At 47.4% G+C, this 21854-nt stretch overlaps 1 protein-coding gene across 4 annotated transcripts in view; it reads left to right on the top strand.

Moving 5' to 3' along the window:
• The window catches only part of LOC144170539 (diacylglycerol kinase delta), a 158452-nt gene that overhangs the window by 125887 nt on the left and 10711 nt on the right, over positions 1-21854 (top strand). For 2 of the 4 annotated variants that reach the window (XM_077700392.1, XM_077700393.1), the window contains 18 exons: positions 232-292; positions 569-663; positions 1279-1375; positions 4351-4464; positions 5550-5637; positions 6689-6942; positions 8443-8644; positions 8917-9268; positions 11046-11156; positions 11549-11707; positions 11889-11934; positions 12035-12148; positions 14074-14208; positions 14289-14422; positions 14785-14899; positions 15477-15572; positions 16052-16147; positions 20360-20752. In XM_077700392.1, the coding sequence (XP_077556518.1) occupies positions 232-292; positions 569-663; positions 1279-1375; positions 4351-4464; positions 5550-5637; positions 6689-6942; positions 8443-8644; positions 8917-9268; positions 11046-11156; positions 11549-11707; positions 11889-11934; positions 12035-12148; positions 14074-14208; positions 14289-14422; positions 14785-14899; positions 15477-15572; positions 16052-16147; positions 20360-20752 (2662 nt within the window). Of the gene's footprint in view, positions 1-231; positions 293-568; positions 664-1278; positions 1376-4350; positions 4465-5549; positions 5638-6688; positions 6943-8442; positions 8645-8916; positions 9269-11045; positions 11157-11548; positions 11708-11888; positions 11935-12034; positions 12149-14073; positions 14209-14288; positions 14423-14784; positions 14900-15476; positions 15573-16051; positions 16148-18026; positions 19754-20359; positions 20753-21854 lie in introns of those variants that run through there. The other 2 variants (XM_077700395.1, XM_077700394.1) reach the window with 2 other exon arrangements.

The raw sequence follows: 21854 nt of genomic DNA, 5'->3' as shown, positions 1-21854 counted from the left end.
AGGTAGATGCAGCGCTCAGAAAATTTTGGGGGAGGGGGTGCCCTGACACTGAAACTACCCCCCTGGCTACACCCCTGAACTTCAAAGTGCAAGCATCCTGAGCATCAAGCCTAGAACATTGGCTTCTTCGTATTCATGCATATTGCGCTACACTCAGTTGACCCAGGGCCACCTGGATCCACACATGCAGAGGTGAGAGTGGCTAATGGCCTCTCCTCGTCCTCTGTGCAGGTGGAGCATCATGACGTACGAAGGGACCATGCCACTGCCTTCCAGGAAGATTTCCACTCCGGTACGGCCAAGCCTCGTTTCCTTCCTCAGCAGGAATGGCACTATGTAGGTGCCTCTGCTTAAAAATCAGAGCGTAAAAATTGGAGCGGCGAGCTTTCAAGGTGTGCACATTTGTCGTTGCACACCATTTTAGTAAAGAAAGCAGCTTCAAGCAGCAAAATGTTTGATAAATTGACGGTCCACAAATTTTTCATTTCAAGCCGTGTTTGATGCTGCTGCTGCTAAGAAAGTGTAGTATGGGTCTTTAATTCTTGGTCATCTTTCTCTTCTGTTCCAGTTTGATCAAATCACTGTCTATGAAGATTCCGTGGTTGCTCACCTGTCTCAGATACTCCACTCTGATCAGCACTCAGTGGTGATCTCATCAGCCAAGTGAGAACAATGGCATTTTCCTGGACATCGTTTGCATTGGGCATTATTTTTCGCATGCAAAGCTGTTTAGTGAAACCTCAATCACAATAATTTGTTTCTATCGTCTGTGTAGACAAAAAAAAATCTAAACGGTCGAAAAATCTCCAACAATAAAAAAAATTCACTCTTTCTCAATGCACTAGTGAGTAGTGGGCAACACAGCAGTTACTTTCTGCCTGCAGAGGTACTAGTACTCTGCATAAGTGTTTGCCGCTGTTAATTTGTTCTGGTGCCTATTGAAAGGTTACTTGGGCATCGCATTTTGCCGTACATGCCCGCAATAGATGGTACCATATGGTCCCACAGTTGTACGGTACTAGGAAGTTTTGTCACCACACTTAGTTTACATGTAGGCCTAACATATGTGAAAGCAGTTAATGGATGAAAAGGCACATTCTTATCACACATGAAACAAAGCTCCACAGCAGCTTGCTGACTCGTCCTGTGGTGCTTCCAAGTCTGTGGTGACGGCGATGCTACAGGTAGCGCAGGGCTACCAGGAAGGGTTGAAGGGGGTGCTAGAAAACCACTTGCGTACCTGCTGTTTTTGCTGATGTGAACAATTTTGCGTTGCAGGGTCTTATGTGAAACCGTGAAGGATTTTATAGCCAAAGTAGGTGCAGCCGATTCTGGTGGTTCCACACAAGTCGACAAAGATTCCATTTCTCACAAGGTTAGTGCGAATGTTGAAGTAGTATTTACACAAGTACCTGAACATGCTGCTATCAATACTAAAGCATCATGGGAAACAGCAAAAATAAATGAGGATAAGGAAAAAGACGGCATGCAGTTGCTGTCTGCCACTCCCCACTCTTTCCTATAATGAATTCTTGCCAACTTTCCCAGCTTTCGCTCTTGATGATGACTGAGGCTTATGTTGCACTCGTGTAAACTTTGTGCATCTGCCCACTTTGCTGTCTTATTCCCTGCTCTAAAGTATTCTTTGGAGCTGTGTGATTGTTTGTTTGAACTTTATTGTGTGGTGTTGAAGCATTGTTTGTAAGTATAACATGGAAGCACCTCATTGGCTGCAGCATGCTGGCAATAACGGAACGAGGCTTATGGGCAAAAACAAATAGCCGAAAACAAGCTGAATGAAGTCAGTCAGGTTTTTTTGTCTGCCCACAGGAAATTCACTCAAGCAACAACGTGTTCAGTTTTAAATTAAACAAGGGTTAGTGTCCTTTCCCCGGTGTGGTGTGTTTTCTGCAACCCTGCAAGCCAGGTTGTTTCGGCGCACACCGGTCGACAATTTCAACCTCAGACGATGGTGCCCATGTGTGTTACCCCTGTCAGTAATTGGGTATTGGAGCAGTGTCTGCTTGTGGAAGCAAAGACAAACGTGTAACAGCTGGTTCAAGATTCTTAATTGCTCCCAGTAATTAAAAGATTGGCTGAATATTTTAAGTGATTCAGCATTAATTTTTTGAATATTTTGGTGCATCATAGTTCAACTTTGTGTCAACAGGTGCCAGGTTAATCCATAATTACAGAAATCAAGGGGCAAATAAGTGGTAACTGCTTGATACATGGGACCTAATTCTGGCTGTGTCATGGTGCTGGCAAGTGTGTGTGAGGGGCCACTGCTGCTCCAAATAAAGGGCTGCCGGCATTGCAATGTGAAGCCTTGTGCTTTTCTACACCTAGATCACTCTTGAAAAACCTTTTGCCACCATTTTCTTTTTTCCTTTTTGGGGGGGAGGGGTGGCAAACTCAAGTGGGGATGTAAAGGTAGCTGTGTATGTATCTGGCTTTGAGGGGCATTAAGGGGGCACATGGGTCTTTGATCAAAAACTTTATTTTTGCAGTTATGATGATGAAAATTGGGGGGCACATGTAGTTTCTCATTCTGATTGTAGATATCAAATTTGTTTTTGAGTAAAATGATTATATTCACATTTATTTGGATTTTATATTCAATTTTTTGACAGCCTTTCTAAAAAAACTGCTGGAGGGATGCAGCTAAACAGGGAACCAGTGAACTGTGCACAAATCAAAGAGTGCAATAAGACTAACATTATCGTTCTATCTGGTCTGTAGCAGAAGTTACGACCATTTGAAGTGTGGGCCTGGGAGGCAAAACCGGTTTTTTTGGTTGCCACCTTTCAAGCCCAAACTTCAAATGGTCGTAACTTCTGCTACAGACCAGATAGAACGATAATGTTAGTCTTATTGCACTCTTTGATTTGTTCACAGTTCACTGGTTCCCTGTTTAGCTCCATCCCTCCAGCAGTTTTTCTACAAAGGCTGTCAAAAAATCGAATATAAAAATCCAAATAAATTTTAATATAATCATTTTACTCAAAAACAAATTTGATATTTACAATCAGAATGAGAAACTACATGTGTCCCTAAATTTTCATCATCATAACTGCAAAAATAAACTTTTTTGGTTAAAGACCAGTGAGCCCCCTTAAGCCGGCCTTGTCGCACTGCTCCAGAGATATGCAAAAATGTAAAAATAAAAAGGCACAGTCACGGTGGTTACACACATAAAATAACAATTAGCTACTTTTTGGCACAGTAGAAATTATTGATTCGATAGTATGCCTTGTATGAACGCGCTTATCCCATTATTCCGAGGACTTTCCCCGAGTCCACAGGGTATCCATGGTTGAACAGAGGCACTGTTCTTTTTGAGCAAATTTGTTCTTGTGATTAGAGCTTTTCAAAAACTTTAGGCCAGTAGTTCTCAATCATGGACATGGCAGAAAGCGTTATCTGGAAGAGGGACATCCCCTCATCGACTATGAGGGGGTGGGACATTGATGCACAGCATAAAAATCATTTATTTTCTTTCAGTCCTGAAGGCACGCTTGTAAGCTTGGTTTATGTATGTTTTGCACATATACTTTTTGATGCATGGTTAACGTTGTGTCAAAAGCTGGCACAATTCTGCAGAGTTGTAAAAAAAGTTCTGCAGAATTACACCAATGTATTGCACTAATTCAACGACAGCTGTTTTCCCACCTTGACCTACCCGATCTTTCTCGATACCTTGAGAGGACTCGTGCTACCTTCTGAATTTTGAGGCCTGTTGCATTGGATTCTGAAAACCTGTTTCGAAGTGGGCGTAAGTCTTTTGTTGTGAAGTGTTATTGTGTTGCCTTTTGGGAACTTGTGAAGATTTGCCCACCATATAACAGCAATTATAAAACAAAAAAGAAGACATTTGGCCACTCGCGAACTCCACAGCTATGCAAGCATGAGCTGAAGCATGGGTAGGATTTGCAGGAGCCAGTACCCACTTTTGATGGTGCGTTCACCTGGCGGTGACAAACACAGACCAAGCTACTAGTGACAAACATGCGGGGATGATACGCAATGATGGTGACGCACCTCCTGTGCTGGGGAGAGACAAAAGTACACCAAAAAAGAACCGCTGATAGCTGTCCTTGCAAAAGAAACATTCTATGTGCTTTGTGCCAAAACTAAGCTCTTGCTTAACCACTCAGAAATGACAAAACATAAAAAAGAGGGACACATCAGTGTGGCGGAGTCCCTGATATCTTCATGGACTACTTTTTCGGAACCAGCCAGCTATGAGATATAAAACTGTGTGTCTATATGACGGGTGTTGACGAGTGTGGAGTGTATAAGGGCAGCTGCCCCCTGGCTGTATCTATAGCCAGTCGGTGCTGCATGCAGTGCAAGGTGCTCAACGAGAAGCTGGACTCCCTGTTAAAGACCCTCCGGGAGGAGTCCTTGGCCACCCTGCACCCCGACCGGAAGGAAGCTGACAACTCTGCTAAGCCAGCAAAGGTCCAGGCACGCTTCTCCTCACAATAGGCACTTTTGCTGGATGCTGTCCAGTTGATGTGTGGAGGCATGAATGCGAGGACGTTTTAATCGTTTACACCTTGCTGGGACGAACAAGCTGAAAAGGAGTGGCACCAGGTTAATGCTGGAAGAATTGGGGTGCTCCTCAAAGCATTTGAAGCCTGTGCGTCTCTGTGCCGGAGCAGCCTGCACTCTTCAGGTTAACCAGGAATGGAACGACGTGCTGTAGTGTCTACCCTCCACCCTAGTGGCGAGACTGTAACTACCACCGTCACTCATGAGGAGCACCAATCATAATTCCCTGGTCTTCGTAGTGATTCCATTGTTCACGTTTATTAGTACAGTATAGGCCACTTATAGCGAACCCGATTTTAGCGAAATTCCAGCTATAACGAACAAATCTTTGTTTCCTGTTACCATTTGTATATGTACATCAATTTTATGTCCAGATATAGCCAAAAATGGATATAACAAACTGATTTCCATTTCTCGATGCATTTGCGGGCTGGACTGTATAACTGTTTAGTGAAAAAATGTTTGTTCAATTCTAGTCCTTCTGGTGTTTGTGTTGGAGTTGATATTATTATTAACGTTATTATTCACACCAACGTTATTATTCACACGACAAGTTTAGCCCGCAACATAGGCAAGAAAGTTTATGGAAGTTTAACGTTTAACATTGTTAGGTAGTAGTAGCAACCAAACTCAAGATTCTTTCATGCATGGCTTGTCAGGATTTGTGTGCTGCACCGCAAATTTCTTCTCTCTTTTTGTGATTACGTGATCAGTGTCTTGAGAGCAGCAGCATCAGCCATTGTGGGGAAACGGCATTGCTGGTGTTGTTCACAGCTAGCGCTCAAGTCAAGCTTCACCCTTATCATATTCATGTACCTACCGCAGGCAACAGTTAAAGCGTCATGCGCATGCCCAGATGCCCAGCTTCCCTTGTCATGTATGCTGGCATTGAGAGAAAAAAAATTTTGTGGAAAGTTACTGACACTGTATATTGTGTGAGTGCTATTTGAGGTCTGATTGTGCACTATACTGTGTGTTTCCTCTCTTTGCAGACATCGTTTATACAACGAGAAGCCCTGATGTTGAGGGCCAACAGCCTCAAAAAAGCAGTTCGGCAAATTATTGAGCACACTGAAAGAGGTCAGTCTGGGCGTGAATGCGTGTGTCCTGTTTTTGTTGCCATTGCTTTGTGCTTTTGAAACCACGCTACATAGGTAGCTGCATCCATATATAAATTCTGAGTAGATTTTTTTTTTTTTTTTTGAGGAGCTTCTAGTGTCTGGTGTATGTGTACATAATTTGTTGCAGCAACATGAGCATACAATTCAGATGAACTTGGTGCTGGGCTAGGTGGTACACATTTTAGACCCGCCGCGGTGGCTCAGTGGCTAAGGCGTTGCGCTGCTGAGCACGAGGTCGCGGGTTCGATTCCCGGCCGTGGCGGCCGCTTTTCTGATGTAGGCGGAAAGCAAAAACGCCCGTGTGTGCGAGATTTCGGTGCACGTTAAAGATCCCCAGGTGGTCAAAATTAATCCGGAGCCCTCCACTACGGCGCGCCTTATCGCCTGCGTTGTGTCGGCACGTTAAACCCTACAATCAATCAATCAATCAATGGTACACTTTTTAGTGTGAGAGAACAGATAGTGCAAACTTTGACAGGGCATAGTCAGTGTATGGGCAAGCTGGTTAATGAGAGCTGGGAGTTTCAGCTTCATTGTAAAAAGCACGGTCATGTTGTCAATGATAGTTAAGGATGAAGAGTACGTATAACCAAAAAAAATTGATGAAAGGATAGAGAAGCTCAATTGTTTTAAGTATTCATTACACAAGGAGACAAGCCATTATTCTATGAAACCAGCTGCACATATTTGCACTGACAGCTCTCTGATTGAACCATACATACGCTGGTACAGAGCACATGTATTATGGGAAAGGGGCTTTGCACTACTGAAACCAAATGTGAAAGAGGACGCCCACAATTGCATGGACTCGTGTGTTCCTTTGATTTGATGGGCTGCACGAAGATGTGTAAGTGCAACTGGTGATATTAAATGTTGTGTCAGGGAACTGGGGCAGTGACTCCTGTACGTTCTGCTTACCTCTTACTTTCATCGTTTCCCCACGGCCGCTTGATGAGTTCCCGTGCTGCGTGAGAAGGAAGAACGTCGTAGTGAAACAGCCCTGCTTGCAGCTGTGGATGAACAGAATGCCCAGACCAAAGTGCGGGAGGAGGAGGAGGAGCACGTCATGTTGGGAGACGGGAACCGGGGCGCAGAAGAGGCGGCCTGCTGCCATCGGGCAGCCAGGGAGGAGGCGGAAGAGCAGGGCAGCACTGCAGGGCTGCCCGTGCTCACGACCAGCTTCCACGAGTCGCCCGAGTGCTGGGACCCCTGGGGCATCGCAATGGGACACAGCGTGGGCGCATCCCTCAAGGACACCCTCCAGGTGGGGGGACACTGTGTGGAACGAGAAGTACGTGTGGGACCAAAAGGGTTGTCGTAACTATGCTGTAACAACGTAACTAGTACAAGATTACTGGCGCAGTCGCCTAAATGACAAGTCTGGCTGTTGGCCGCCATGCTGGGAAATATCGCGAGTAGTTTCTACTGCTTCTTTTAGGCAGCACCACCTTCCTTGCTGGAAATTCCCTGAATGATTTTATGGGTGGTCTCTCGTTCATTATGTTCGACATGATCTTTTGCATCACGTAAAAAATAGAAATAAACTGCAGAAGAACTGTCAGTTGGGCTAGTTGGTGCTGGTTCATGATGGAAAAACAGCGCAAAGACGACAGACGTAGAAAAGAAGGGAGACAGAGCACGTGCTGACTACCAACCAAATTTCTCAATCCACAGGAAAAACATACATGCACTCATGAAAAATTATTATTCACATATAGCGCATTCATGAGCGCATCTGTCTGCCAAGCAATAGATAAAAACACAAGCGGCTCGTGTGCGTACATGATCGAACAGCCCTGGCTAGAAAGTAAACCTCCCTATCAGCAAGCCTGATAGAGGGTTTGTTAATGCATCTGCTGTTTTTTGCTATGTGAAATGCTGCCACAACCTCGCGGGTGAGCTGGTCTTTGTGTTGAAACAGCACCTCGGTGTCTTTGTAGCACAGGTTGCGTTCGCACTTGCCACAGTGCACGGATAGATGCGCACCAAAGGACGGCGTGTCCTTTGTTCAGTGCCGGCTGGGGGTGGTCTATTGCCTACCCTTATCATGTGGTTCGGTGTATGTGGGCCGGACTGGCCGAGTCCTTTGTTCAGTGCCGGCTTTGTTCAGTGCGAATGCAACCTCTGCTTCAAAGACACTGAGGTGTTGTATCAGCACAAAGACAGGCTCACCCGCGAGGTTGTGGAAGCATTTCGCATACAAGGTGTGACTTTGCATATAATACAAGGTTCGAATTAGCCATATTAGAATTTGAGGATAAGAAACATTATTTACAGTTTCTTGTGTTAGTCTTGAAGTGAGTTTTACATCTGGAGGTGGCAGTAAAATCTGTTAAGCCTTCTACTTAATGAAGTACTTTGATCCAATTTGGACCATGTGGATGTTGTTCAGGCAGTGTATCAGAATCCCCACAAATTGAGCCATTTCATAGCCACAGCCAGGGTGGAGTTGTGATTCAAATGGCAAGAGCCACAATAAGCTACTGCATCTCTGCAGTGCTCAGAGGAATAAGACAACATATCCCAGTGAAGGGGCTTTATTTATGAGCAATTTAAACTGAGGACCGCTTGCGTGTTTTCTCCAAGGTTGTTGCTCCATTTAGGCAACAAAGCTGTGACTTCGGCATATACCAAGAGTCATCTGCTCAAATTATTTATAGTTGGCATGCGATGTGTAGTGGCTTCAGTCCGGCTCAGGCAGTTCCTGTGCCGTTTGTGGATGCTCCGGTGTGATCCGTCAAGGGGGTCGCCTTCTTCTCACCAGGTGACTCTGGCCACCATTGAGGGCGGCCTGAGTGCTGATAGCTCGCCGTGCCCGTCCCCGCGTTCGCTGGTGGCCAGCCCATCACCCGGCACACGCAGCGTGTCCCCCCGGGAGGAAGGGCGCCGCTCGCCCCGGCACCCGACCAGCCTTGCCTTGACGCCCGAGGAAGACGAGGACCGCTCCTGGGGGAGCAGCAGCAGAGGTGGGCTATCTAAATGGCAGCACAGGGCACTCCGCAAGGATTGCATTCAGAGTGACAGGATACTGATTGCAATGCTGGTTTGGCAGCAGACATGGCTTTAATAAAATGGCGTGATCGATCCTGTTAGGTTAACATCTTTCAACTGAACATGGTAACTTCTCAGACCTTACATTTCTGCTCCTGTTTCTACAACTGCTTGGAGGATTGGTAGGCTGGAAAGGATGCCAGTTGGAAGCGCTGTTCACGAAGCCGGTGTGACATGGTACTCTCAGGGGACAACCGGAAGGGGCCCCCCACAACGGAGGGCGGTGCCGGGACCGCCCAGTCACCGACGGGCTCCCGCCGCATCAGCAGCGGGAGCACGCTCAAGCACCTGGGCCTGTCGCTGTTCCCGGGCGAGCGGAGTCCCCCCGGCGGTGGGGAGGAGCCGCACGCCGCAGGGGAGCCCCCCCCGCGGGGGGGAGCTCAGCACCAGCGCAGCTTCCCCATCATCAACCCGCTGGCCTCGCTGCCCATGTGGCCCAACCTGAACCGGGAGAGCCTGGTGGGCAAGGTGCTGCTGGCCAACGCCGACGCCCTCTGCGCGGCCGCCTCGCCCCTCATGGACGTCGAGGAGGTCTCGCTGTGCGTGCACTCATCGGTTTTGTTAAAACATGCACAGCCACTCATGAACCACAGAATTACATTTACAATAAGATCCCCTAACTTTAGCAACTACATTACTATCATATAAACCATGTACAGTTAAGCCTCGTTATAACGAGACGGGCTATAACGAAATAATGGATATAACGAGCAAATCGTAATTCCCCTTGAAAGTCCCCATAGAAACCAATGTATTTAAAACCTCGTTTTAACGAGGTAAAATTTCCCCGTTACGGGATATAACGAACAAATTTCGTTGAGAAATCAAATTTTGATCTAATTTTACAACAGTGCGCAACGCGGATTTGAGACAGTGCGTGACGCGGCAACTGTATTAGCAGTTCAAAACTCCCGCCACGCGCGCGAAGCTGGCTGGCGCGCCATGCGGACGCTGCGCCCGCGAAGCCCCCACCCTCCTCTCGCTGCGCACGGCATGCAGACAATGGGGCCCTTCGATTTACAGTGTCGGGCTCACCGCGGGCTTCCCGAGAAGCAGTCCGACGTTCCATTTTCCCACGTATCCCTAGGGCTTCGGGGAATCCGCGGACTATCCGCGGTGAGCCCGAGAACCCCAATGCACACGGCGCGCGCGGTTGCGCAACACCACCTAGACTCCTTCCTCTCCCCCCCACCCCCCTCCTCCTCCCCTGTTCGTATCGCCGACGTCGCTGCGTAGTTGTGTGTGCGTGGGTTTTGGCAGTCTTCAGCCTTATCTTTTATCGTACTGCCGGCGTGATTCCAACAACGCGAGTGCGACAGGCGGGGAGCGAAAGCGAAAGACTATAACGCTTGAACAGAAGACGGCAAAAGCCGTCGCATCGGGCGCGAAGGAAGGTAATTAGGTGCACTCCGTGGTAAGGTGGCAAGAGACTTTGACGTGTGGACGAGTACGCTGTCTACCATCGTGAGCAACCGAGAGTCCATCGTCAGCGCTGTCGCACATGGCTTGAAAAGAAGCGCTAAGGACGGCGTCGGAGGCACTAGATGCGGTGGACGCGCTGCGTCGCTACTTCGGCGCGCACGAGGGCGGCGAAGATGGCGTGAACGTAGCGGCCGCAGCTGAGGGAGCCATCGCTCGCATTAGGAATTACGGACTTCTTCGTAGCCAAGTCTGTTTGAAATACGAGTTTTGAACTGCGATAAAGTAGGTTCGTGACTTTTCCTTTTTACCTCCGGAATGTGTTTATTTTACTGACTATCGCCGTGCAGCAAGATGCTATTTCGCCCGCTTTTTGTTTTAGGTAACTACAATGCACAATATTTGCAGTAAATGTCGGCTACGGCTATAACGAAATATTGGCTATAACGAGCAAATCGCGGCGCCCCTTCAATTTCGTTATAACGAGGTTTAACTGTATGAGAGAGCATATGGAATGAAATAAAACATAATTGGTAAAATGTACTGTAAAATGTACACAAACTTCTCAGACTGATTATTTTCATTTGTATGCTCAGCCCACAGAGGTAATTTAACTTCTCAATGCCATGCCCAAATTGCTATGAAACTGGGCATGTAGGTTTTGTTAAAACGTGCTTTTGTGAGAGCAGATATTTTGTATCTTTTCAATGAAACCTCACTGCAGTGCTTAGGAAACGTGCGTGCAGTCGGCCATGTGGTGGTGCATGCGCAGAAGTGCCGCAGTCTCAGCTGATCGACTGGGCTGGACCGCTCAAGTAGCACGCGATCCCATTGACAGTGCCTTGCTTGTTGCTTCCCGCTGTTGTTCCCTGACAGAGTGACACGGTCTCCCTGCAGGGAGGGCTTTGAGGAGAAGTGCGTGATGAACAACTACTTTGGCATTGGGCTGGACGCCAAGATAACACTCGAGTTCCACAACAAGCGGGAGGAGCACCCCGAGAAGTGCAGGTACCCACACCCGTGCATGCATGGCTGCAGGTTGCCCACGAATGGCCACAACCTCGCATTATTGTTACCAGTGCAGCTGTGATATGGTGCAAGCAACGTCTAGTTGTAACGTGTTGTATAATACAGGAGGTAAAACAACGTTGAGGTTTTGGCGAATTGTTTACGGGGTGAAGGAACTTGGACTGAGTCTAGTGAAGTGCTGTGAAAATTCACTGTTTGCACCTTAGTAATACCGTGTACTGGTCAATTGGTTCATGATTTAAATTAGATGCAAATATCGGTACCAGCCAGCCTTGTACGGGGTGTTATTTGTGATGCCAAAACTTTCCTTATCATCATTCAAACCACTTGCTAGTGCGCACTTAGACTCGTGCCACTGAAAATGTGCGCAGGTCACGCACCAAGAACCTGATGTGGTACGGGGTGCTCGGGGGCAAGGAGCTGCTGCAGCGCACCTACAAGAACCTTGAGCAGCGGGTGCAGCTCGAGTGCGATGGACACCGCATTGCCCTGCCTTCCCTCCAGGGCATCGTGGTCCTCAACATACCCAGGTGCAATGAGTCTGGAAACGAGTTTTACATTCCTGTGGATCTTCTTAAAAACAAGGATCGTAAATATGCTTTCTTAATTAAACGTGGGGTAACATGTTAATTAAGAAAGTTTTATCGTGATTTCTACGCGTGCAAAGCTAGACAAGATTTGTAAGCCAAAGCTTGTTCCTCTTCCTTGCAGTTATGGAGGGGGCTCCAACTTCTGGGGTGGAAGCAAGGAAGATGATGTAAGCCCGCACAGCTCTGCATTGATATCCGCTGCTTGACAAAAGGCGCACACAGGCCCATCACCCCTTTGAGTGGGCCTCTGGTGCCGTTGTTGCGCAGGTCTTTTATGCGCCAGCCATAGACGACAAGATACTGGAGGTTGTTGCCGTCTTTGGCACCGTACAAATGGCAGCGTCCAGAGTCATCAACCTGCAGCACCACCGCATTGCGCAGGTGGGTTTCCCTTCGTGCCAAAAACTGAGGCTTCGTGCCATTCGTGCCTTCTTATAGATGCCATTTTCAACGAATAACCGCTCAGCCATCACACAGTTTCAAAAACTGAAAGTGTGAAATTGCACCTGGTTTGTAAAGGATGTGCAGAGTATTTAGACCTTGAAGTACCTTTCATGTGCTGGCCATTGTTAATCAAGAGCAGCCTACTGTATAACCAGGAATATAGGTTGAGATTTGTCACTTAAAAGTTTCCTGATAAGTCACCCCTCGACCTATAGACCGGTCATTGGTGTAACTTTTTCCCATTTCTTGGCCGCCAGGTAAGGGGGTCGACCTATATTCTGACTCGACCTATATTCCGACTTATACGGTATTTTTGGTTTCTGAGCAACTAGCTTCAGTTGATGCACCTTGTTGATGCTGCTTAATTTAAAGCTGATGGTGCCTGGGACCTTCTTAAAATTCTAACACAAATGCATCCGAATTAGTTAGCTTGCAAGTGGGTGCCTCCTATTTCGGTGTGAATGTTTGGTTTGATTTGGCTGTGGCTACACGCTGACTGCCTGAGCCAGCATGTACTTTACCACAGTGTTCCTAATATAGTGACAGTGCATAGTTGCACGCCAGCTAGTTATTTAGCATAAGTTTCTTATAGAGCTGCACAGTAGCTAGAACACAGCCTACCATTCCCTCTTGAAATGTTGTGTGCACAGAAAAATGCATGGCTAGTTTTCCTCTCAAAGAAAATGGTGAGTGTTAATTGTGGTGAAAGGTACATAGCTTAATTAATGATTAATGGTGCATCGCTGTTCGTTATGAGAGAAAGAACTATGATGATGCTGCTTGTGAAAGGTAATAAGGGTGGGTGAATGTACTACTACAGTCGAGCCCACTTATAATGTAGAACAATATATCAGATATAACGATGAACAGTTATGGCCAGGGCTGTACCCAGAAATTTTTTTCGGGGGGGGGTTATGAATTTTGGGAAGGGGGTAGTTTTGCTGAAAGCAACAGTAAGTATTGTTTACGTGCTGTCTGGAAAATATTTCGGGAGGGGTTCGAACCCCCAAACCCCCCCTCTGGGTACGGCCCTGGTTATGGCACTGCCAACTTTTGTATGCTTTCTTTGGAAAAATAAAGCACTTATTACAATGCTTTGGTGCCACGACATCGGATATAACGATTCAATCGGTTGCAGTGTGCACCGAATATGTGAGCTGCTGCCAGATCTTCGTGCCGACGGCACGTGCCGTGAGCCGCGATGCACCTCGCATATCCCTTCCAACTCTCACGAAACGGTCGACTGCGCTGCTTGCAAGGAAGCAAGAGGAGGGGGGGTGTTGTTTCCTTCCAAACCCCCAAACAAAGCTGACCGACTATGTCTCCTTTTCTGCAAATACGTAGTCGTACAATCTTGCTTGCATGCGAATAAAATTTTTTGAGGTCTGTTTCGTCTTTTTTTTTTTTTTTCGCAACCCACTTATAGCAATTATTGGTTATAGCGGCGGCATTTTCTTGGCACTTGAATATTGGTATAAGTGGACTAGACTATATACTGAGGCTGTCTGACTATCAGCCCCTTACCCAGCACACATCATACAAGGCAGGGTCCATTATTCGATTTCCGTGTGTTCCTGTGGTGTGGAGAATCCTCGGACTACCTGTAGCCTATCCGCAGCTCATAATGGAAGAGCCCAACTGTTCACTTATCCATCACTGCAGCTCATGAGTACACAACCTCGTCAGCCTGAGGAGGCAGATCCCTCATTCCGCTCCTCCCTAGCAGTATGCAGTTGGGTACGGCCAGGTTGTTATGTACGTACAACCAGGCCTGCACCACACTGTTTCCAGAGAAAAGTTGCTCTTCCCCATGAAGAGAGGAAGAGAATGTGCCCCATATGGCCCCTGCGTCCTCCTCGCAGTGCCGCTCTGTGCGCATCACTGTCACCGGGGACGAGGGAGTGCCCGTGCAAGTGGACGGGGAGGCCTGGGTCCAGCCACCAGGGTGCATCTGCATCGTCCACAAGAACCGCACGCAGATCCTCTGCCGGAACCGAGTGCGTTCACTCACTGAGTCCCTCTCTCTCTGTCGGCTGCCCTGGCAGCAGTCTATAGAGCTGTGTGTTTGCGGTCCCAGTGCGAGTCAAGCCTGAAGCTGTGGCAGGAGCGGCCGTCGGGGCGCCACCACCACCACCACCGGGGCTCCCTGACGGAGGAAGAGGCGCAACAAGTGGCCGCCTTCACCGAGGCAGCCGCAGGACTCGTCTGGATGTGCGTGGCCTTGATCGTTCGGGCAAGGGTGCATTTACTGTGCTTAGGCTTGTTAATGGAACCAGAGGAAAACGACCCCGACTGGCTATGCCAGAGGGAGCACTACCAAGCCATACTAGCCATGTAAGAAGATCCGTGCATGCTAGACAGACACCAACCTATTAGCAACAAAATGTGGCCACAGCGGCGGAAATGTGCAGATAATATACAACATAAAAGTTCATCTGTTTAATACCAGAATATAACTGTTGCCTAGGGCAGAGACAGAACACTCTCCTTGATCGTTAAGTCGTACACAGGGTTCCACTGTGGCATCTTTTTGAGGGTGTGTTGTGTGTGTGTGCCTTGTCGCTGATTGGCAGAATCAAGACTGCAGCGGCCACCAATGCTGTCGTTGAGCACGAGCTGTTCCTGGCTGCCTCGCAGACTTCCTCCGCCATCGACCGTCTCTTTCCCGGAGGCCGCATGGTGGAGAGTGTGAGCACGTGTTATGCACCTTTGCTCTTACGAGGCTTGCCGCACTTGAATCCCAGTGCATTTGGCAGCAACTTTGAAGCGCGTGCACTGGGGAGTTGTATCTAGTGTAAATAATATATTTCACCCTTGCTTTGCTCAGATAAGACATTTTTTTTATTGTTATTATTACCCTTATTTCACTCGTTAACTCCTTTAGATAATGGTCACATAAAAATTACGGGCTGCTTTTGTGTGGTTTTAAAAAAATTAGACAAACATTTATAAGAAAAATTTTCATGTATTCAAGTATAGTACTTTTCTTATTTAAAAATTTATTTTATGTATGTGATCAGGACATTGCAGCACATCTGTTTGTCTATTTTCATGACACTAGCTTGAATATTAACGAAACATTGGAAAGGACCCATGAACCCTGCTGAACGATGATTGGTTTCAAAGATGCCGTCTTGGTATATGAGCCCTAGACTAATGCCATGGAACCAGTAAAAGGTTGCTTGATAGCTTGAAGCGTGAATTGCGGGCACGTCCAGTGGAAGCAGCCATTCCACGCTGACTCGTAGGGGCACCGTGTGTGCAGGCACAGACCAGGCAACAGATCTGCGACCTGGTGGCCAGTGCACGGCAACTGTGCCAGGAGACCCGAATCTTCACCACTGAAAAGCTGGAGGATGCAGTGAGTAGCAGCACAGAACCCATCGCGCCTCTGTCGTTCTGCACAGCTGGGTGGGGCCACTAGGCTGGTTTATGCAGTGGAACCCCAACAAACTTGATACACAGGAAAGGTTTATTATGCCATCTAATGTAATCGAAACACAAAAGATTACGTGAGATTCCACATATTGTGCACTTTGTATGACTTCAATGTGATGTTGTTGTTTTTTTTTTTTTTACTTCGAGAGAGATTCACCTGAGTGGGTTCTGTGCACGCTTGGACATGCTGGGGCTACCACGCATAATTAAACAAATTGATATCAGGCCACGAGTTTCTTTCTCGGTTTGAGATTTCAAGTACTATGCACGTACATCTACTGGTCGCATACATTTGCTGCGCTTTGTTTTAAGAGTGTTCAGAGAGGACAGAAGGACCAAACGCACAAAAAATTGCGTCTGAGACTTTTTGCAATGTGTTGTGTGCTGCTGTCGCTGGTGCAGAAGCTGCCCCCAGACATGGAAGAACGGCTCACCTCCACGGCCACAGCTGTCGAGGACGAACTGCGCAAGTGCTTTGACCTGCAGGGGGAAGAAGAGGTGAGGGCAGGCACACCGGGCTGGGAACGACGGCCCCACGTTTGGTCTAGGAAATTCCGATTCCGGCTTACTCTTGTGGCACTTGGCCTCTGTTGACTCTGTTGACCCGTCGAAGCGTATGCTACTGTATTTCCTCGATTCTAAGCACACCACAATTCTGAGCACCCCCGCCCAAGACAGATGGTCTCACAAGGTCCAGGAATACGGACTCATCCCTTAAGTTCACTGAGCATCCCCTTCCAATTAATAAGCATGCGAAGTGCTTCCTAAAACATTTTAACATGGATGCGCGTAGAGTGTATGCAACCCATCCCCACTTTAAATATCAAGGGCTTAAACGAAGGGGTGCTTAGGAATGAGCAAATACAAAATTAATGTGCTCACGCTGCCAAGAAACTACCTGCAACACTGGGCTTCGCTGCCACTGCTTCTGCCGCTTGCATGTGCCATACCATAGGCTAACGAAGCAATGCCGCATTTGGCTCTACATCTATTGCCATTGACAGGAAGCATTTTTTTACTGCATCGTGCTTGGCTGTCATGCTTGGCTTCTTTAGGCTGTGCTTGGCTGGCCTCCTTTTCTTTGATATGCAACCATTTTCTCCGGCTGCTGCCTGCTGTTTTGGGCCTTTTTAGCCTTCTGTCTCTTGTTTTGTGGCTTTGCAGCAATGTCTACCAGCACTTCGACAATTGCTGCAAAGAAAAACTTTCCGTGACAATTTTTGAAGCGATAGGCATTTTGTATGTTGTGGAACGAAAATATATACTGACTGAGGGTCCAAGTCGATAGCCATGACTACAATAGCAGTGGTACTGAGCCTCACATCAGTGTAATTCCTCTCCTTTGAAACAACATTTGTCACAGAACGCAGCCCCTAAAATGCTATCAAACCACGTTACGGTTGATCCTTACCATGCCCCAGGAGACGATTCACCATGAAAGTGTGAGACCGAAGGTCAGAAAACTTGCCTAACAAAGTTAAATTTAATTTCAAGTGTGAACAAAAATGCCACCGTACATCGCTCACTAATTCTTATGGTGGCTGAATGCTTGAGGTTTGTTCACCAAGCTGTTGCCAAGGGCAAGTTGACTGGTCTGCATAAGGTATTTCTTAAGCTTTGCCAGATAAAGGGCACAAACATACTTGGGGCGCAGTACTAAAAAAAATCCTAGCTATTTTAAATTTTTTAGACACCATTTAGTGCAGTCGTATTCATACGCAACATTTTGGGACGAGACGAAAAGAACTTGAGAAAGAATTTGTTTTTTTTTTTACCTCGTTATATTATCTTACTACCACTGCTTTTCTTCTTGCCTTTATATTATTTTCGCCCGCTCACTGTTCACGGGTGCTCCAAAACCCAAAGTGCCTGCCTGAAACATAATGGCTATTTCTCAACCCATTTGAAGGTCCCACTTGTCATGTCAGCCATCGTGTTAGACCACAGCTGAAGCCATCCAGGCCAGGCAGAAATGCTGATCATGGAGATTTTTAATGCATGCTGTGGAGCGTAAAGTGTTCTTCACTAGGGATCTTAAAATACTTTTTTAACTCTAATAAATATACATGCAGAATGATTGCAGTGCAGAGAAATGTTCTGATGTGTTTATCCCGTAATTCTGGCCTTTGTTTTTCTTTCTTCCTCTTTCTTTTGGCCTCAATGGCTGGAATTAAGCTGGATTATTTAATTTAAGAAACAGTTTTTGTGATTCCGTAATTTAGAGCCCAGCGCATTCTTCCCAAATGATTTGGGATGTTGAGTTAGCACGTGGTGCACGGCTGTGCGCCGATGACGTGTGCGGCCCTCGCCTGGGGCGGGGCTTGGGCAGGAGGGGTGCCAGCAGCCTGTGTCCCCTTGCTCCTCCTTTCTCTTGCAGTCGTATATCGCCCCGCCTTCTTGCCTTGCAGCTTTCGATGTCTGACGTGCCAGCGCCGTGTTGCTTTTGATTGGCAGCCCGCTTCCTCCCCTGTCCTCCCCGCGCTCAGGCCCCGGGGCATCCTAGCATCCACAGCATCCCAGCTGGTGATCAGCATCCCAGCGGGAGCCAGTAGCTCTCACCCATATTGCTTCACTCATGCTACACGCATTTGCTCAATGGTGCAGAGTCGCACCGTGCCGCACCACAGGTTGTTCCTATGGTCTCTCGCAATGGGTGTGCTCTGTTAATCAAGTGGCGTATGGGACAGGCCTCTGAGTTCTTCCACTGTTACGGCCTTTGCAGCAGCTTGTGTATGACAGGCACACACTTGAAATGGGTTCTTTGTGCGTGGCTGCTGCTGTGTCAGTTTCGCCTTCATGAAATGAAGCAGCGCATGGTATTTTCGTGCATTCACAAAGAAATAAGCGCATTCATGCTCCTACACACGCTGTTGTAGAATTCAGGTTCTAAGAAATTGCTTCATTACACGTGTAACTCAGAATTTGCTTCTAAGCTGAGTCTTGTATATTGCATCATCCAACTTCACATTTTTTGGACTAAAGGTGATCTTGTAAGTTGGAGCATTGGAAGGCCTTTGCTACAAACGCACACATTTTTTCCCTATAGAAGTCAGCACCTGATACATGTGCATGCACGTACAGGTAACCCTTCTCGGGAGTCTGCCTAAAAACATTTTGGTGCGAAAATTATACAATCTGTTATTAAGTGATTCGGAGTAACACAGCAGCTACTTCGCAAGGACATCACCAGTCATGGGCTTAGTTTGCTTAGTGTAGTGTAAGTATTATGTAATAGAGTTACAGGTGCATTGTGTAGTATGCTCACTGAGTGTTTGCTTGTCAAGTTTTCTGCGTTAGGAAGCATTGCAGACCCTGAATGGACACCAGCACAGATATGGAGAAAACTTGTGCCTTTCACTTGCGATCCAGAAAGCTCAATGTACAGCTATAGGGTCACAACCATGTGCCTACACCCTGTTAGTGGATCTCCAAGTGCTTTTTTGAAGCATCACTTTGTCGCAACTACTCTGTCACCCTTGCTTTGTGCTGCGCCATCCTGTGCGGCCTATGCTAGCCGCTGTCATGACGTAGCTGTGAAAACGGATCATTCCGAAACACAGTGCCACTTCCGGATGGCTTCAGCGCACGCGGTTCGGCAGCCCTAACGCCTGTAAATGTGCTCTAACTCATCAGATTTGTTTATATTTAAAGGGATTATGAAGACAGCGCATGATCTTGCTTCAGTTCAAAAAATATCTACACAGCAGAATGACAGAACTGGCGGGTTTGACACAAAAACATAATTTCTTTGCAGCGTTAATACCTTGCAACACAACAAATAGTTTGCAAACTGCAACATTGAAAGTTTATTTGGGCTGTCATTTTCCAATTAAAACAAGGTGTAAACTTATTTAAGACTTGTTGTCTGAAATAAAAAAGTAGGTAATTTGAAATCGGTCCTCCAAACGCCGATTCCTCTGTATGGACGAATCAACGAAACTGTAAGTGAGGTGCTCAGTCTTTCGAATAAAATTAAGTTGCTTGTTGTCTCCATAGTCCCTTTGAGCATTATGACAAAGAAATGTGCTACATTGTCCCTGATTACCGCATTGTCTTTTATGATACATACATGAACCTGTATGTTAAGAGCAACACAACAGCTATGCAGCACTATCCATAACACATCAATGCAGTTTTTAAGTTTCTTGTTTGATTTATTTGTAGCTGTACTTTTACTGCAGCGGATGTTAGCCAGAAGAAGGTTTCTGTTGAACTGGGGAGGGAGGGGGGGAGGGGGGGTATGTGACTTGCTTTAGGTCTGTCTGTGCAAGCTCTAATCTGAAAAGTCATTCTTCCACGAGCCCCTCGCCATGCTTCTCTGGGTGAGACATCTGCAGCCTCCTTTGTTGTGTTGTGCATGGCTTGACCATTTGTCCAGTTCATTCTTTTCCTTCTTACTGCCTCCCCATTGCATGCTGTGTGCTAGTCCTGCTGGTGTCGTGCACCTTGCCTGGTATCCTGCAGCTCAACCAAAACGTCTGAGGCTGTAGAACACACCGGAAAAGGGATGCGCAATCTATGCGGGTTACTCGAGCGGGCACCTTTGGCATGCTTTAGTACTCAACACACAAATTGTCGTAGTCTTGTGGAGTCTTTAATTACGAGGCAAAGCCCATTGTGTTCACTTCATCGACCTGCTGCGGGGGAATTGAAGAGGCGACCTCGAATTAACCTGGGACTCCCTCCTCCCATCTTTCCCTCGCACATCAGCAAGAGCATAGGCGGCCTCGGATTCTGTTCAAGCTCAAGCTCAAGCGTTCCAAGACCACAGCCTCGTCATCGTCCTCCTCGACGTCCACGACCCAGCCGCCCGCGAGGACCGAGCCCTCGCTGTCCATCAGCAGCGGCACCACCGACGAGGGCTCGGGGGGCCTGGCGCCCTGCAAGAGCGGTGGCGCCCGCTGCGGCACGCCCCGGGCCTCCCCTCTGCCGGCCGAGAGGAGCGATGGGGAGCCCTGCCAGCCAGAAGCGGTGTCCTCCTGGTCAGCGGAGCAGGTGGCCCACTGGCTGGCTGAGATTGGAATGCGCGAGTACCAGGAGCACTTCCTGAGGCACGACATCCGCGGCACCGAGCTGCTCAGCCTGGAGAGGCGGGACCTCAAGGTGAGCGCCTCTAGCCACGATGACCTGGACACACATTATTGCTATTGTGCCCTGCAGCAGTACTATCCTGGCTGTGAAGAAGCCGACGCCACTGCCACTTGTGGCTTCTGCATTGGTATTTTCGCTTGAGAAAACGATTTGGGGCTCTCTTTTGGAGGAATCGGTGGAAACAAGAAGCGTGATGACAGGTGACATGTATTCATACATGTGCGCACGTGCAGCTACAGTTCTCCACTGTCTGCTTTTCACCAACTTGAGCAGGGTGATCACTTGATGCCGATCCTCAGGGGAGCTCACCGGGGTGGGTCATTCTGCTCTGTTGCCTACTGACTCACTCCTGTCGCATCTCAAGCAGGATGACCTGTCACTGACTCTCTCTCTCTCTCTCTCTCTCTCTCACAAGAAACGGGATGCTACTCTTGATCGGTCCCGTGATGGTGTCGATAATGATCGCTATGGAACTGGTGTTACGTGCATACATTCGGTGAATGGACTAAAGCTTTGCCTTGACCCAAACTTATATTGTAGGGCTGCAAAGCAGGTTCTGTTGCCACCACCTGGCAGTGAACGACCACCTTGTGCTGTTACAAGAGCAGTGCATCCACGTGTTTTGTAAATTTTACCTGCATATGACCCCACTCCACTGTCTTGTTCGAAGGAGAAGGATCATATCCCACTTACCACTCACTAGATTATTTTAGCTTGCTCGCCAGTGTTTCCACTGTAAAAGGAGGGCATTTGAAATGGTACGGATATTTTTCACTATCCGAGAGATTCGCGTCAAGATTCTATGGCATAATGAAAGATTCTATGGTCATCATTTTTGTAATTACACTTTATGTACATAGAGCTTCAAGGTTCTTAGTTTTTGAGTTCTATAATTCTCCAGGTTTAGGGGGTGAAAACCGGTAAAGAACTAGTAGAGAAGAGAAAACTAGAAGCTCATTTCTCTTTTTTTCAAAAGTTGAATTTTATTTTTGTCCATGCAAACATAAATTGTGAACATAAGATGCAAGAGGTCTAAATGTGAGTAACATTCATTTGAGCATCATGCAAGTTAACAGAGAGACAACTGCAACTTTCGAACTTGCACGAGCTCTGC

This window comes from Haemaphysalis longicornis, unplaced genomic scaffold (assembly GCF_048455015.1).
Source record: "Haemaphysalis longicornis isolate Haplotype H1 unplaced genomic scaffold, Haemaphysalis longicornis Haplotype H1 scaffold_2, whole genome shotgun sequence".
Taxonomy (NCBI): Eukaryota; Metazoa; Arthropoda; class Arachnida; order Ixodida; family Ixodidae; genus Haemaphysalis; species Haemaphysalis longicornis.
Note: the sequence above shows the minus strand (reverse complement) of the source record. Positions and strands in the feature narration are given on the sequence as shown.